Below are 16,845 nucleotides of genomic sequence, written 5' to 3' on the forward strand. Positions count from 1 at the left end.
CAGATTCGGTAGTAGACGGGGGGGGGGGGCTGCTCGTAAGAGTTGGGTTTGTGCGAGTGTCAAAGCGTGGGCGGGACGACGGAGAGTAGATGTCCGCGGGCAGCAGGGTCAGACTGAGGGAGTGTGTGATAGGGCGGATACGTGGAGTGATGCGACGACAATGGTGAGAGAGGGAGGGAGGCGGCGGCGGTTGAAGATGAGAGTTGGGTGGGAGAAGGGGGAGATGCGACGCGCTGCGGACGGCGGCAATTTAGCAGATCGTGGACAGCAGTACGTGGGTAGCTCCGGCCGAATCAACCCGGAGCGCTTGCCACGAAAGACGCGAATTCAGGTGACCTCGTGTGCTACCCGATCAGGACTAGCGCCAGGCCGCCGCCAACCACTCCCGGGTCGGGGCCAATCAGGCGGCCGCGCGAGTGGCTGCCGCGTCAGGATCAGGAAGGGGCCGCCAAGACTCGACATCGGCCGCCAGTGGCTGCTTCCTGCGTATCATCGGCTTGGGTGTTGCCATGTCATCGTTTGCTATTTTAGACGAGTCACCAAGTATCCATGTACCTGCAAGGTCTTCAGATGTATCTCCGTACTTGCTTGATGTTGTTTGGCTGTTGATCAGGTGGTTTCTGTGGATGCCTAAGGTGCCAACGTACCTAGGTACCTAGGCACTAATGCAGGCAGGCACTTTCCCCCACGCCGGTGTTTACCCGAAGCCTCCCTTAGGTAATCGAGTCGCGAGACGTCATCTTTGTTAGCACCACCCAACCGTCTGCCTTAGGTAATCCTCCCAAGCCCAGTCAAGCCCATCCTCACCTCGAGCCTCTCCTGACGAGCCCCTCCGATTGAAAAGCTCCACGAATCGGTAGCCAACCTCCATAGCTGCCAGCTACATACCGACATCCTTACCTGCGTCCGACCTCACCTCCCTCGCACGCTCCCCGCCGCCGCCGTCGTGCTGTCGAGAGCTCATCACCGACTTTTCTCTGGGTGCACCAACTGCAACTCGACAAGATGCCGGTACGCACGCACGCCCCGAACACAAAGCCCGTCCCCGTCTCCCCCCCCCCCCTTTCTTTTACTCGGCTGCCTTGAGATCCAAGACCAACGCATAGATCGATCCCTCGACCCCCCTTCCACCCAATACATTTTCCCTCATTCTCTTCCTTTCTCCCCCCGTTTCCACGCCCCCCTCCCGCGATCCAGTTCGCGGCTTTCCGCCGGCAGAATCCGTCCGTAGTACGTTCGCTCGCTGACCGCCGGTTGCCTTTGTGTGGGGGGGCACGCGGCTCGCTAGGCCTACAACTCGATGTTCAACGGGGACCCGAACGTGCCGCGGCTGGTGGGCAACGTGCCGCTGCTGCCGCTGCGGACGAAGACGCGGGGCCCGGCGTACGCGCTGCCGCCGCTGCCGGCCGGCGCGCCCGCCGCCGAGTCGCCCGACCCGGACGCCGAGAGCTACGACATCCTCGACGAGGTCCTCGCCCTCTTCCGCGCCAACACCCTCTTCCGCAACTTCGAGATCCAGGGCCACGCCGACCGCCTCCTCGTCTACGGCATCCTCTTCGTCAGCGAGTGCCTCGCCAAGATCCGCCCCGCCCACTCCCTCCGCGACGCCACCAAGGAGGTCCTCAACACCGCCCTCGACCTCAACTTCGCCATCCCCGGCGACCCCGCCTTCCCCCTCAACCAGGTCCGTCGCCTTCGTTAGCTGCCCCCTCTCTGCGGTAGGCTCACACGCTAACCCCCCGCCGCGGCCGCAGATCTACGAGCCGCCGCGCGACCGCCAGGACGCGGAGCTGCTGCGGCAGTACCTGTCGCAGGTGCGGCAGGAGCTGGCGACGCGGCTGCTGGCGCGCGTCTACGACGAGGAGGGCGGCGACGGCAAGCCGAGCAAGTGGTGGCTGAGCTTCACGAAGCGGAAGTTCATGGGCAAGTCGCTGTGAGGCGGGTGTGCCACGACCGGAGGGAGACTTCGACGCCGGGGAGACGAGAGAGTACCCGTACCGTTACCGACCTGACCCTACCATGTGTAAAAAAAAAAAAAGGGGAACTGCCTGCTTGTCCTATACAATCTACGTGCAGCCGTAAGCGGTGAAGAGGCTAGGGGAGGAGAGGGAGGGGGGGGATGCAAGGGGAGAAAGGGAGTAAGATCTAGCGAGACAGACGTATTTTAGAAAAGGCATGCATATATGCAGATAAGTGTGGAGAGACGACGGCGTGGTAGGAGAATGGAACGTATTTCAAGACTAGGGGGGTAGGGGGGGGGTATATAATACAGGCGTCTATCCACGGCCCGCCTAGACCCAAGATTCAAGCCTGGCCTGGGAGGCTATTTTCTTCGACTTTACGTGCCCGGGCCATATCCTCGTACTCGTACTCTCACGAGTACGGTGCCCTCTGTCATCGCTTTCGTGCTTGTCCTAAAGTGTATGCTTATGCTCGTGCTCGTGCTTATACTTATACCCGTCCCCTCCCGTCCTCGGCCTCACCCCGCCTCCTCGGCCTTCGCCTCCGCCGCCGCCGCCTTCTTCTTCTTCCTCGCGCGCCCGTTGCCCCGGGCCTCGACCTTGCCCTCGGCCGGCCGCACCCGCCACCCGGTGAACACGTAGCCCTCGGCGCCGCCGCGGCTCGTCATCAGCGGGTGCGTGCGGCCGGGCAGGACCTGCCAGCGGCGGGCGCGGCTCGTCTGGACGGACGCGCCGAGGACGAGCGCCGGGTTGAGCGGGAACGCGTCGGAGCCGGGCCAGGCCTCGTCATCGCCGTCGCCGTCGTCGTCGTCTTCGTCGTCTTCCGCGTCCTTCCGGGCGGCCGCGGCCCCCGCGGCCCACGCCGCGCGCCGCGCCGTGCTGTAGCAGTCGGCGAGCGCGGCCAGCGGCTCGACCGACGGCGAGTAGACGGCGATGGGGGCGCCGCCGGCCAGCAGCGGGACCGTGTGCCGCAGCACGGAGACGGGGTCCATGGCGGTGGCGACGACGAGCCCGGCGAAGCCGCCGGCGCGCGCGGCGTCGGCGACGTGCCGCACGCGCGCCCACCGCCGCCGCTTGCGGTGGTAGGTGCCGCGGCGGTTCGGCTTCCAGGCGCGCAGCAGCTCGGGCGTGGCCGTCGGCGGGTCGGCCGCGTACGTGCTGTCGGCCGCCGGGTCGACCAGCTGCAGCCACGACAGCGTCATCAGGTGCGAGGCCAGCGGGTGCTCCGGCGTCTGCGACGCGTTCGTAACGTCGAAGTCGAAGTGCCGCAGGAAGCTGAGGTTCGGCTGCGAGTTCGCGTGCACGACCGTGATCGTGTTGGTGCGCGCGTACGGCACCTGGAGGTCGCTCGGCCGCGGCTTCTTGCCGGGCAGGGCCGGCTTCGGTTTGGCCGCGTCTTCCTGGGCCTCGGCTGCGGGCGCGTCCATGTCGATGTCGCCAGCAGCGTCGCCGGCGACTGACAAAGGGTTGCCGGTGGCTGTCGTAGCCTCCGCTGGGGCTGCGCTGTCTTTGCGATGCGCAGGCATTGGTGCGGGCTCTTTCGGGTCTTCTGGTAGGGGTTTCTCGGGGGGATAGAGTATACCCATCCGCTCAGCCATGGCTGCTACCAAAAGACCGCCTGTGTCATCCACAATCAGCCAGCGGCCGGGGGCAGGCTCAACTTCCTTTTGTTCATGGCCTTCAGGGTCTGGGGCGCCTTCGCTCTCGGGTCGGTCCTCTCCACCAAAGTGAACATTCGCCCAGCATCCTAGCAGCGCAGTCATCTCCTCACGCATATCCATGACCTTGTTCGCGTCCTTCTCTTCCACCTGCCAGTGATTCAGCATGGGTACGTCTAGAGGCAGCACGCAGACGCGTCGAATGTACTTCTTGGTCTTGAGCAGCTTGTACTTGGCTAAGGAATACTGGGTCTTCTGGTTGATGGCGGTGTGCGATAGCATCAGCTTCGCTATAAGGTCCTTGCCGGCATCCGTGCCATCTTTCTTGAGGGCCTCGATTTCCTCCATGCTTAGGGCCTGGCGCGCCGAGGCGTCGAGCTCCGCGCGGTTCGTCCTGGCCACCACGGCACCGGATTCGGGATCGACCAGAGAGTATTCGATGCCAGTAGAGGGCACATTGTCGGCATCTTCGCCATCATTGGTTGCTGGGGTTTCCACACCCTCAGCAGAAGTCGAGGAGGTATCCGACGAGAGGATATCGCTGTACAACTCCGAAGCGGGTACGATACGGAGGCGGTTGAAGCTCTCGCCGGGCTTCCTGTCTTCCAGTTCGTAGGTAAGGTGGTAGGGTCGATGGATGATGAGATTACTGGGAAACGATCCGTACTTGCCCAGGGAGATGGTTCTGGGGAGTGAGGGCGCGTCGTCAGTGCCACTCTAGAGCGTGTTGCAGTAGGACAGGAGTGAATGAAGGGGCTGCTAAAGATGGGATAGCATACGTGTTCGGGGTCACCTGGAGCACTCGGAGGTTCCCCGAGGGCAGCTTGAGGACGACCCAAGCGTGGGGCTGGACCAGCGAGTGCATCCTTCTGTCTGCCTAAAATAGGGGGCTCTCAAGGCGATTGGGTTCAGTTCCTGCTCTCTCACTGCCGCCGGCTGTGAGCGAAGTATAAGCCGATGCGGTGCTAGTCGGGTTCACGACATGATGGGAAAATGGGAGGGGAAAAAGGGAGAAAAAATACGATGACGAAGGGTACCTTGCAGATTTGGAGATTTGGGGGCATTGGATAACCCCACCATTCCCCAGGTCCACTTCTCGCCCGCCTAGGAGGTACCTATGTACTTCCAAGGCTACGTCGACGCCGTACAGGATGAGGGGAGCCGCGTGGGCGGCACCATAGATGATGCATGGGTACCGACACCGTAGAGATGTTAAATACCTCGGGCACCTTGGATATTTGCAGTGTGGAAATGGTTGGCGTTGTGACGAGTACGACACCGTTGATGACAGGACCGAGACAGCGGCAGTGTGCTGGATCATGTACCTGTCTGATGGGAGTAGGTACCTGCCTCGATGTAGGTACGCTTATAGGTACCTACTTAGGTAAAGTGAGTACCTACCTACTCTACCCGGAGACACCAGTTCGTCAATGTCATACAAATAAGGCCAGTAGGTATTACGAGGAACCGAAGAGTTGAGATGCAGACAGGTAGGTCACTTGAATACCTACGTCGATATCTACCTACTCAACGTCCCAGAATACGTTCCACGTATAAACCGGAACTCGATATAATTATCTGTCACTCCAACTTGCGACAGTCTCAGGTACCAGCGTCGCATCGTAGCGGCGGGCATCCTAAGCGATGCTGTATGATGCCCAATGCGAGAACACATTACCATTTCCATTAAGTAATCTGCCTAGGTAGTTACTCTCGAGGTGAAACCCGGGTTTCGTGGATATCAACTATGAAGCACTACGACACCCTCCCATCCGCATCTCCAAACGCAACCTCCCTGCGGAACGCCAACTATGATGTGGGTATGTTGAAACAAAACAAAAGGAAATGAGGACGAGTGCGGGGAGGAACCGAGAAAGCGACGGGGGACGGGAGAAGAGAGAGCCCGGAAAAAACAGAGAAGCAGCGTAAGACAATATGCGGTCTATATGTGCGTGGTCCGACAAAGGAAACCCCAGCCGTGGTTTTCTTCCCTCCATAGCGATGGACAGACAGGACACATTAAAGCATTTGGCGAAATGACATTAGAACCCGAAGAGAGTAGAGGACCGCGGTCGGAACGTGGAAAGACAAAAACAGGCGCGAGAGAAATACGGAGGCGAAGACAGACAGACAGACGGCTAAAGCCTACTTGGACTCACCGGCCTTGCCGTTCGTGAACTGCCCGTGCCGCGCCACTTCGTTGCCGTGGTTCGGCAGCCGCCCGAACTGCCACTCGGGCAGCGTGATGCCGGTCTGGTCGTGGATCGTCGACATCAGGGGCGGGAGGAGCTGGTACACCTGCGGAGCCCTCGCGTTAGCACACATGTAGACACACCTATACGAAGGAAAGGTCAGAGAGGCAAACTCACATTCCTCAGCGAGGCGGCGGGGTCGGCGGCGGCCCCCGAGGCGGCCCCGGCGCCGCCCTCGGCCGCGCCCGTGTTCCAGACGCTGATCTTGGGCTGCATGCCGTGGACGGCGGCGGCGTTGGCCTTGGCGAGCTCGACGTAGGTGCCCTTCTCGATCATCATGTACTGGAGGAGGCCGGCGGGGCCGCCGAAGGCGTGGCTCATCTTGGCGTAGGCCTCGGCCATGGCGGTGAGGCCCTCGGCCTCGCGCAGCTTCTTCTGCAGGTTGGCCTCGGCGTTCTTGACCGCCGCGTGGCTCCAGGCGTCGGCGTCGGCGCGCGTCTTGTACGCGGCCGCGTCCGTGCTCTTGGTCGTGCGGTTGTAGTCGGCCGCCGCCTGCGTCTCCGCCTCGACCCGCGTCTTGTACGCGCTCGCGTCCGTCGCCTTGGCCGACTTCTCGAAGTTCGCCCGCGCCTCCGCCTGCACCTCGTACGCCCGCGCGTCCGCCGCCTGCTGCTTCGACTCCCGCGCGATCGCCGCCTTCACCACGTCCACCGCCCGCAGCCGCTCCAGCTCCGCCGCCGCCCGCTTCACCTCCACCTCCTTCTTCAGGTCCTCGTCCCGGGACTCCGTCGCCCGCGTCGCCTCGATCCGCGCGATCTCGACGTCCCGCGTCAGCACCGTCTTCTGCGTCGCCAGGTTCGCCTCCGCCGCCGCCCGCTCCACGTCGCGGTCCGTCTTCTGCACCGCCGTCTCTGCGTTGCTGTTGTCACGATCGTGTCAGCTTTTTTCCGGCAGCTAATTGCCCCCCGTGGTCTCTAGGCGCGGGGAAGCCGAAGGGAAGGGGTAAGGGTTTGTTCAGCTTACATCTTGGCGATAGACCGCTCCTGCTGACCGTGCCTCTCCGCCTCGCCGACGTTACCGCGGAGCTGCGCCTCGGCAACATCGATACGGGCTTGGTTGGTGGCGCCCTCGTGGGCCTTCTGGGAGAGCGACTGGAAGTAGGTGGAACCGGCAGCGTCCTTGAGCTCCTTAACGTTGGCGTTGTAGATCTTGAGGCCGAACTGGTCGAGCTCGCTCTGGATGTTGCGGAAGATGCGTCGCTTGAATTCCTCGCGCTCGGTGAAGATCTCCTCCATGGTCATGCTCGAGACGAGAACGCGGGTCTCGCCTTCGATGATGCCCTTGACGATGTTCTCGAGGTGCAGGGCGCTCTTGTTATCGGCGGTCGAGTCCGCCAGCAGCATCGCGTACTTCATCAGGGCGTCGCCCCGATCCTCGGAATGCACATCCTCGGAGGCGCGAACACCCCCTTGCGGAGCTTCCCCGGCCTTTTGCCTCTTGGCATTGGCTCCTCGGCTGTTTACATCCCTGTCAGTAGGTTAATATCTGGTATCCCAATCGCGCGGCCTGGGCCGGCGAGGGGAGGAGGGCGTACGGGCCAACTGTGAATACGACAGGCAGGAGGAATTGCAGCTTCTCCTTTGTCATCGCTGTACGCATAGGTTAGTCGGCGGGGGGGGTCCTAGAATCGAAGGAGGGGGGGAAATTTCGGTACCCTGTAAGTTCATAGCATAGTCGTGCGGTTGGACGGAAAAGCGCGTGCACTTCTGGAAGGGCCAGATCCACGCGGCCTTGGTGATAAGAACATTCTTGATGTTCATGCCAGTAACGGCAAGGTACTCATCGGGGGCGGCAATCTTGTAGGACATCTTGACGGTTTTCGGTTGCCGGGCGTCGAAGCTTTGTGACCGGGTAAAAGGGAACACGGGCGCGTGTGTGAACTACGCTCTCCTGGGTTGTCGAGTGACAATAGTTGACTCGGAGAGCAGATTGTGTGTGAAACAGCTATGTAGAAAGGTAGGAACTTCTACGGAATCGGTGTCTAACAAGAATGAACTAGAAAGAGAGAGGAGGGAGAAGGGGGGGGGGGGGGATGCCAGCTTTTAAGTACGAAGGAGGTAGAGAGTAGCAAGCGAACGAGTTGGGTGGGCCGAGAGAGACAGGGAGATAGAGTGGGGCTTAGAGAGGCTGAATTGTTTCCGAGTTTATTGAGTTGACGAGGGGAGTCCCACCAGAGTTTCGTCGGTGACGTTAGGAGGACTAGGCCGGGGCAGAATCGGGAAGCCAACCTAGCCAAGATTCTTGGAGCTGCGGTAGAGAAAGAGGGGGGAGGGAGTACACACAGAGGGATATCAGGTTGTCTGTTCGTGTTGACGAATGCCAATAATGCTTACCTACCACTATTACCCCTACGCGAAGTATTTCTCTAAAGGGCGCCACCCGAGGGACGGAGCCGTGACTGGGTTATCGGCTTGGCACAGGGCCGAGTAGCACGGAAACGGGGAGAAAAAGCACAATACTTACCTCGACAACGCGTGGCGTATCACCCTCCGCAGCACGGCGCGCGTTGGGTATCACAATGGATCGATGGAACAGAGGGCGCCACTATGCCGCCTCACGTGTCATGGGAGCAGGGAGGATCCGGCGTGGCATGGAGATGACATGATGGACGAGCGGTCGGCTCTCCGCGCAGCAGGACGCGGTCCTAGACGTGAGCGCGGCAGACAGCCTTACCGGAACGACAATTGGCAGGCAAGAGACCTACATACCTATCACCACCTCTTGGCACCTGCGGCAATGGCACCCTCGCGATTCCTGCGATGGCTAGGTGGGAAGTTGAGCGAGGAAATTCCCCGGACGGAGCAAGGACGGGGACGGGGGTGGATGGATGGGATCGACGCCCAATGGATGGCAGAGGGATGGCAGAGGGATGGCAACCCCGCCTCCCCATACCAAGACAACCAAACACGTCTGACTTGCACGAGTTGACGGACTACCCGATGCAACCCAAGGCGGTAACGGATCGGGCGTGGCGGGTGGCTGAGCGTGAAATTGTCACCAGACTTACTGGTCTGTCGCTCGGACCGCTTAGGCGCGACAAGCTCGCTGCCCACTTCACTGGCCTTCTGGAATGCTTCTGTACCTCAGGTACAGCGGGCACCTAGACCACTCGCCCCCGGCGCCTATAGCAGGGTGGTTGGGTAATAGTTGGGTGGGTGTATGGATAGGTGTATATGTTATAGGGCCCCGGGTGCGGTTTGGCCCCCCGAAGGACCCGTCGGAGCGGTGCGAGCGGTCCACCAGGTCCCACGGGCCTACGCAGACGCTCAGGCGGAACAGTGCCTCATTCGCCCTCTCAGCTCGCCGGCGACAGCACGCCTTTCCTCGAACCCCTTTTTCAGAGAGGGCGTATTGACAAAGGCCCTGGTTGATCCCGCGAAAATGAAGATTGCCCACGTGTGGACATATCTGGTCTCTGGGGGGAGAGGAGTGGACGCCGCAACGGAACTTCCCTGTATATGTACCTACGTAGGTACGTCCTAGGTACCTAACCTCGTACGACATGGCAATGCACATGTAAGCATTCACATGACTCCCCAGAATCCAAGCCTCTTAAACAGCAGCGAGAATATCTCCTCATCGCTATCGACTCCGCCTTACTTATTTGTCCGTCCTTATATCTCGTATATTAATTACTAAGTTAGGCTACCTCTCTACGAGCTACCCCTCTACGAGCTACCTAAATTAAGTATTACCGAGTAATTATTACGTTAATAATTAAAGCTATTTATATTATTAAAATTAATTAAAACCCTTTAATTCCGGCGTTATAACCTCGATATAATTCTCCGCTTACGATGCCTCGTTTTTAGGCGTTCCTAGCGCCGTTTTAGCTTCTCTAGGTACCTTCTCGTCGCTTACCTCGTCCTTATATACTACCCTACCTTTTAACGACCTTTTTACCCGCCGTATATTCGTTATACGAACGAAGCGCTTCCTTAGCGCTACGTATACCTTCTTACGCGTTTTAATAATGGCCTTATCGTTTTTAATAGTTTTATATTAAAGCTAGGTTATAAGAATCGCGATCGTATTAACTTACCGGTCGAAGGTATCGTTAGTTTTCCGAATAAATAACCGCTACGATACTGTAGTGGTGCGGTGGATCTAGGCCACGTAGCCTTTTCGATGTGTATTTATATGGGTCGCGCACTTATATTTTCATTAGCTAGACTTAGACCTGTAGATATTATAGCCTATAACCATTTACTCGTTTCTTGCCATGCTTTTCTAGCCATCCTCGTCTTTGCCTTTCTAGTCTCCCTTTCCCAGCTACCGTTTTTAGCTAGCCGATTAACCGATTATAGCTATTTATAGCTATGATCTTAGTTAATCGGTACTAGGCTAGTTATTAGTAGTTAGGTAGTCCTTTTCGTACCTCCGTTAGCGTGCCTACGCTGCTCCTGTTTAGTAGCGACCACCTAGTAGCTCGTCCTTACCTTATCTTAGGAGTAACCTTTTGCGACCGTTTTTATAATTATCAGGTTTAAGATACGACGATTAGGAGATTCCCTGTTTTTCAGTTAATTAGGAGCTGTTTTCGTAGCTTCAGAGCCGTTTTCGTAGCTTTCGGATTAAGCCTTTTTAGGCTATAGCCTGAATTTTCAGGTGGCTAGATCAACAAGGAGGGCAAACAACCATAGCGACCATCAATAACCACGCCCTCCCATCAGCTTTTGATTAGCTTACCTAAAAGCTCGTTCGCCGATTAGTAGATCTATCTTATCTTCGTTTCTTAATTATCTCTTTTAAAGGAGCTATGCCCGTTTTTATCTAGTTTTCGCCTTCGTTTTTTACCAGTGCCTAGATAGCCGTTTTCTTAGTTGACCTAACCAAGTTACCGCCACTATCCCCTTTTTATAACATACGCTTAAAGGCATCCGTTCTTTACCGATCGATTTATTTTAATTATAAGAGGCCTGCTATCCGATCGCCCTTATTTTATCCCTTCTAGATAGTTACGGTACCTAGGGAGGTCTCTCCTTACCTCCCTAACCGATAGGTACTACGATGCCTTTAATTACTATACGAAGATACCGATAGACCTTATACCTACGCCATAAGCCTAATCGGGGACGTACCGATTAGGATTAAAGACCTATAAACGATACCGCGATACGAAATAGATACGATATTAAATAAGACAGCCTAGAAATAGCCATAGGAATAATAACGCCTAGAGACTCCTCTTGTCGCCTTTACCGATATATGGTTAGTAGGAAGAGCCTAGAGAGCCCCTAGAACTACGTATAGGGGAGGGATCGAGGGTTAAGGGAAGCCCGGTAGATGCTGCCGGACGAATATAAAAACGGTTACACGAGAATAGCTAGAAACGAATTAGAAACGGGTATGAATAGGATATATTAGTTAGTTTATAGGATTAGGATTAGTTAAAAGGATCGGCAAAAGACAGCTATGGACGAGAAGGACGGGATTACGTTACATTAGATTTTTCACGGGATTATTTCTTCGTTTCTCACGGGAGCTACGCTTATTTTACCTACCCGTTATAGTTTCTGTTTTCCGATTAATTCCTATTATTTCTTAGTAGCCCTAATGGACCTAGCTCGCTCTTAGTTAATTAGGGTTAATTAGGAATAGGTTAATTAGGTTAGTTTATAGGTTATAGCTCCGCTAGCCTAGTTATTCTTATTATTAGATCTTTCCTGTTTCCTATTGATCGTTAATTAAACTAGCTTAGCTCCTAGTTAGTAGCGATTAAATAGGTTCGGGATTGATTAGGTTTAGGATTAGGTTCAGGATTAGGTACGGTTATAGTTACCTACCCTACTACCTACTTGTTACTGTTATAATCGTTCCTAGTTGACCCTGTTTCTTCCTAACTTATCCTATTAGCCTTTGATTAAACTAGCTAGCTTTTAATTAATTAGGGTTAATCGGGATTAGGATTAGGTTAAATAGGAACGAGAGCTACCGTACCTATTACTATTAGGAGTTTAATTACTCCTTACGGATTAATTAAACTAGGGAGGCTGTAGTAGTACGGTGGATCTAAGCTACGTAGCCTTTTCGATGTATATTTATATAGGTCGCGTACTTATATTTTCATTAGCTAGACTTAGACCTATAGATATTATAGCCTATAGCCATTCACTCGTTTCTTGCTATGCCTTTCTAGCTATCCTCGTCTTTGCCTTTCTAGTCTCCCTTTTCCAGCTGCCGTTTTCAGCTGGCCGATTAACCGATTACAGCTGTTTATAGCTATGATCTTGGGTTGATCGGCACTGGGCCAGTTGTTAGCAGTTGGATAGCCCCTGTTTCGTGCCTCCGTCAGCGTGCCCACGCTGCTCCTGTTCAATACGGCTTTAGCCCTAGAACTAATAGAAATAAATCATTAAGTAGCGTTTCGTAATACTTAGCCGTTTAAGGATATATTAACGTATTTTAGAGCTAATAACGTTAGGAAATTAGGTATTTTCGGCCTTTCGATAGCTTCCGATACCTCCGACCGTTTCGGCCGAAATCTAGGAATATCCTTATCCTTTATAACTACGAATCTCGACGATAACGGCTTCTCGCGGTTTTTAGGATAAATCCTAAAGGTTTTTTAAGCTCTTTTAATAATTCGAGAAGTTATTATATCGACCTTAGCCTATCGGTATACCTTTAATATATCGATCTTAATAAGGTATAGGTTTAGATTCGTATTTTAACTCTTCCTAAGAAAGCTTTTAAGCCGTTTTTTTAATAACCCGAATATTCCGATATTTAAAACTTATACGACGTAACTATAGTAAGGCTAATAAAAGACGAGCTATATTTTATTTTAAAGATAACGCGTAAGAAAGGCGTCGTAGATATACGATTTATAGCCGTCGTAAATTAAAACGACTTATTTATTACCGAAACGGGCCCGAATATAAGGAATAAAGATACTTTCGAGTTAATTTAACGCGATATTATTATTAATTTATCCTTTAAGTAACGCTTAGAACCGTTAATCCTCTTAAAGATCGTAAGAATCGTTAGGAAATTATTAAGCCTAAACGTCGATACCTTTAAAAAGTACTAAGGAAGGAAAAGGCTTTCCGCCAAAGCTTATATACTTAAGAGTAATAATTTATTAACCTTTTTCGACGCTTTTCTTAAGTATTATATAAATATCGGCTTTAGAAATTATCTAATAGTTACCGGTAACGCCTTATGCGATACTTATTTCGTCGGCGTTAAAGAAATATTCGGAAGGGATGGTTAATAATTCAGAAGCTTTTAATCGGTCGAAAAAGAGGTTAATATTTACCGCCGTAGCGCCCTTAATCCGCTTATAATCGACGATCTTAGTCTTAGAAGCCTTAACCTCCGGGTTTCGATTTAAAAAACGGTAATGCTAGTACTTCCTTAGCTTTCTAGAACCGCCGTTAGCGTTTAATAAGCGGTCGGCTATAAGCCTAAATTAAATAAAGGCTAGCGCGAAACTTAACCTAGCTTACGAAATAATTTAACGAAATAATTTAGCTTTTAAGATCGGTAATAAAGCCTACCAATTCTTATTTAGCTTTTATTTCGTTAGTTTACTAGCGAGACGGCGCGCTAGGTAGGAACGAGAGACGCTATATCGAAGGGTAGCTTTTCGAATATTAATGCCGTATATAACCTCCCGAATAACGGCTTCCGTACGGATTTACGTTTCCTTTAAAGATATTATCTTAATTAGTAAGAAATTAGGAAGAGATTAATGGTAAAAGGAATTATTAAAGATTAAAACTAACCGAGAAATTATAGGTTATTTAAGTAAGGGCGTCGCGTTAAAAGGCGCGTTCGTAGGTCTTAACGCGGTAGTCCGTGAAGGGGTGGCTCGTGGAGGGGTGCCCTAGCTTAGTACCGTGCTATACGCCCGCATCCGTGCGATCCTTTGATTTGGCCTAGAACGAGAAGGCTGCGATCAGGGAACACGGGACTTGATTCCCACCATCACGCCCGTAAGCGACCTACCACTACGCGATCGATACGCTCGAGGCCACCCTGTCTGCCTCGGCCGATCAATCCGGAGGCGGGGAGGAGGTGGCGGCCTTGAAACTCTCGATCTATGAGTAGCTTCGTTACGGAGATTAGGAAGTCAGAATCTTCCGACGTGCTGGGTCTATGTCCAGAACCCCTGTCTTTTATTTCCCCCCTGTCTCGTTTCCTCCTTGAGAGCATCTCTAGTGCTGCCCAATGGACAAGGGAATTAACATGTATAGTGTCACGTAGCAATTGAATCGGCCCTTATAAACCTACATACGTAACAGCGTAGATGTAGGCGTCTACGTTTTACGCCACATAGGTACAGCTATTCCCAAACTAACTCGGGCGCGCTCAGGATGGCAGCAAGCCACGACGCCAATACGCTGTATACGACTAGAGGTACCTAGGTAATAAAGAGAGTGAGAGGGAGGCAGAAAGGGAGAGGGATAGCGTGGGCTTGGCAGGCACAGGCGACACCATAAGCGTCTCGCGCGACGGGAAAATATATACGCCTACGTACGCTCGCGCCGGCGGAGATAATACGTAGGACTCTCCTGTGCCCGTACCAATCGTCACATCCGTCGGCAGGTGACCCAGGAGGCGGATCGCGTTCCTCGCTCCCTCGCTTCTGCCATACCCCAAATCGGTCTCGGTCGATAGGGCTGGCGTCCATTGTGGCAGTGTTCGCAGCCCAACCCCCCACTATGGGCTTGGCGGGGGAGCGCCGGTTCGACATCACGATCATGATCAGGGATAGTATGAGTATAACTCTGTAACGGGTATTATACCTAGTAAGTTAGGCACCTATATGACTAGGGACGAGGTTGTCAGACAGAAACGGATCACCCCCCCGGTCCTCCGCGTGGTCACGTTCGACTCAGCCAGTAAGTCAAACCCGCAGACAGTCGTGCTTATCTTATAGCTAGCCCGTGTAAGTAACGGGTGCTGTTCTTCCTTAGCAATTCCAACTCAATGCCTACGCGATTCCTCCCCTCTTTTCCTTCTTTTTCTTGCTTCCTCTAGCAATTAATTATGCACGCCGTTAGAATCCCCAATCAAGCCCGAAACAGAACCATCAATCACGCCTGTCTGTCTTTTCCTCGCGCCGACAACCATTTCATACGTCTTCCTACTCGGGGTCCCGCAATTGCAACCAAATCATTCGAGCCTCCGTAACTCGACACCACCCTTGACCTCCCCGCAAACGCCGGGGCCAATGCCAATCACATCAGCCTCGACCTCCAATCGAGACGATCATTTCCTCACCACTGATCCCATTCGAGGGCTCTCCGACACTTGAAATAGGAAACCCCCCCCCCAAAGGAGGAACTCTCACATGATCCACCGCGTCCCGCACCGCAGCCGACCAACGACAAAATGGACAGCAAATTCCCGTTCGACGCGCCGCCGCCGGCCTACACCGCGACCGCCGACGCCGCCGTCGCCCCGCCGATCCCCGCCGAGGGGTCGCAGCTCGACCCGCTGACGTCGCACCTGCACGAGTACGTGGCGGCGCTGCCGGGGCGCATGCGCATGACGCAGGAGGCGTGGCGCGCGGCGCAGCGGTTCGGCGACGCCGCGGTGCTGGAGGGCGCGGTGCCGGCGGTCGCGGGGTTCCTGGCGGACGTGGGGGCGCAGCCGGGGCGCGCGCCGCCGCGCGCCACGCTGACCCTGGTGCCCGACGGCGCGGTGCCGCGCGCCGCCGTGCTCAGCAGCGCCGAGGACATGCGGCGGCGGGGCGAGCTGTGCCGGGTCGCGCGCGTCGCGGGGCCCGCGCGCGGGGGCGCCGGCGCGGCCACCAAGGAGAAGGCCGGCCGCGCGCGCGACCCCGACGGCGAGGACCCGAGCTGGGCGCCGGGCCGCGAGTTCAGCGACTGGGGGCGGTTCGGCGACGAGGACGGCAGCGCGGCCGGCGGCTCCGCCGACCCGGACGCCCTGCTCTGGTGGCGCGACGAGGACATGGCGCGCCGCCTCGCCGGCTACCTCCAGCCGCCGGCGGACCCAGACGACGACGACGACGACGACGCCGCCGCCGCGCCGGCCGTCGAGCTTAGCACCCCCGTCCGCGCCGCCGTCGAGGCCAGGATCCCCGCCAAGAAGGACAAGAAGAAGGCCTGGGGCTGGGGCCGCAGCCGCGGCAGCCAGACGCAGACGGAGGCACCGCTACCCGCTGCGACGCCAGCTGCCCCTCCAGCAGCGGGTAGCGAGAAGCGGCGGCGGCGCGGCACCGTGGTCACGGCGACCGCCGAGGAGGTTTCGTTTCGCCACGAAAACGCGTTCGGGCTGCTGGAGAGCTTGAGCGGGTGGGGGGTGGTCGTGACGGTGGAGGTCAAGATCTGAGGCCGTCGCTGATAGTTACGCGTATATCCCGCCCTAGGTAGCGTAGGTAGGAGAGGACTGGGTAGAGAGTGGCTTATGATACCCCTCAGGCACGGAAAGTATATCCCGGACGGAAAAGACAAATCCCATCTGCCAAGCGTTCGGGACCAATGGCAAGGAATAGCCCAGGGATGGTCGCAAAGGGGGGGAGGGGGGTTGTTCTCATGTACACCCTTTCGGTGATCCGTCTAGCCGATAATATCCGCCCACGAGTCCACCGCGTAGGGTCACTAATTGCTTATTTTAATCCAGCCTCCTTATATCGTACGTGAGCGCCTAAAACCATTGTGTTCCTGTCCATATCGTATAGTGAGACCGTTTCTCAATTAGGATTCTCTGTTACTATATAGGTGTGTTAGAGGCATATTGTAGTGGTGCGGCATTGCAGGGTTTCGTATACCTACGTATTTTCACTTCATAGCGCTATAGGCTACCAGCCAGACGTTCACTTCTTTATCACTATCCTTGTTGCCATGCATTCGTACGTGTCCATGTCGATACCTTCTTCCTAGAGCTTTCCTTCTCTTTTCTCCCAGCTGCCGTCTGCAGCTTGCTGATCACAGATACAGCTGTCGCGCATGCCGATGCAGCTGTCTGATGCTGTTGGTTGGCAGCTGGGTCAGCTGTTAG

At 55.3% G+C, this 16,845-nt stretch overlaps 4 protein-coding genes across 4 annotated transcripts; 2 read left to right on the forward strand and 2 right to left on the reverse strand.

The window, feature by feature from the left end:
• Positions 1–735: 735 nt before the first annotated feature.
• Positions 736–2,119, forward strand: GGS23DRAFT_572401 (ARP2/3 complex 21 kDa subunit). Its single transcript, XM_051516625.1, has 3 exons — positions 736–1,011; positions 1,289–1,684; positions 1,755–2,119. Exons 1-3 carry the CDS (start codon positions 1,006–1,008, stop codon positions 1,935–1,937), a joined length of 585 nt encoding a protein of 194 aa, XP_051371155.1. The 5' UTR covers positions 736–1,005; the 3' UTR covers positions 1,938–2,119.
• Positions 2,120–2,208: 89 nt separating this feature from the next.
• GGS23DRAFT_610627 (Gcd10p family-domain-containing protein) lies at positions 2,209–4,523 on the reverse strand. The gene is made up of 2 exons (XM_051520343.1): positions 4,399–4,523; positions 2,209–4,304 (listed from the first exon to the last, which is right to left on the reverse strand). Exons 1-2 carry the CDS (start codon positions 4,482–4,484, stop codon positions 2,480–2,482), a joined length of 1,911 nt encoding a protein of 636 aa, XP_051371156.1. The 5' UTR covers positions 4,485–4,523; the 3' UTR covers positions 2,209–2,479.
• A 1,241-nt stretch (positions 4,524–5,764) lies between these two features.
• Positions 5,765–7,679, reverse strand: GGS23DRAFT_597665 (uncharacterized protein; the record flags this gene model as incomplete). The annotated part of the gene is made up of 5 exons (XM_051518653.1): positions 5,765–5,917; positions 5,989–6,730; positions 6,835–7,338; positions 7,406–7,460; positions 7,526–7,679. The coding sequence occupies 5 exons, from the start codon at positions 7,677–7,679 to the stop codon at positions 5,765–5,767; spliced, it is 1,608 nt and encodes a 535-aa protein (XP_051371157.1).
• Positions 7,680–14,890: 7,211 nt separating this feature from the next.
• GGS23DRAFT_610647 (uncharacterized protein) lies at positions 14,891–16,469 on the forward strand. Its single transcript, XM_051520344.1, has one exon. It carries the CDS (start codon positions 15,214–15,216, stop codon positions 16,174–16,176), a length of 963 nt encoding a protein of 320 aa, XP_051371158.1. The 5' UTR covers positions 14,891–15,213; the 3' UTR covers positions 16,177–16,469.
• The last annotated feature ends 376 nt before the right edge of the window (positions 16,470–16,845 follow it).

The sequence above is a fragment of the Durotheca rogersii genome (assembly GCF_024521655.1).
Source record: "Durotheca rogersii strain YMJ 92031201 chromosome Unknown GGS23scaffold_13, whole genome shotgun sequence".
Classification (NCBI taxonomy): domain Eukaryota; kingdom Fungi; phylum Ascomycota; class Sordariomycetes; order Xylariales; family Xylariaceae; genus Durotheca; species Durotheca rogersii.

Excerpts from the sequence above, each read along its gene's own strand:
- GGS23DRAFT_572401 (XM_051516625.1), top strand. Across the intron at positions 1,685-1,754 it reads CCGCCTTCCCCCTCAACCAG|ATCTACGAGCCGCCGCGCGA; the intron begins GTCCGTCGCCTT and ends CCGCGGCCGCAG.
- GGS23DRAFT_610627 (XM_051520343.1), bottom strand. The coding sequence starts at position 4,484 with ATGCACTCGCTGGTCCAGCCCCACGCTTGGGTCGTCCTCAAGCTGCCC. Across the intron at positions 4,305-4,398 it reads CTCCAGGTGACCCCGAACAC|AACCATCTCCCTGGGCAAGT; the intron begins GTATGCTATCCC and ends CTCACTCCCCAG.
- GGS23DRAFT_610647 (XM_051520344.1), top strand. The coding sequence starts at position 15,214 with ATGGACAGCAAATTCCCGTTCGACGCGCCGCCGCCGGCCTACACCGCG.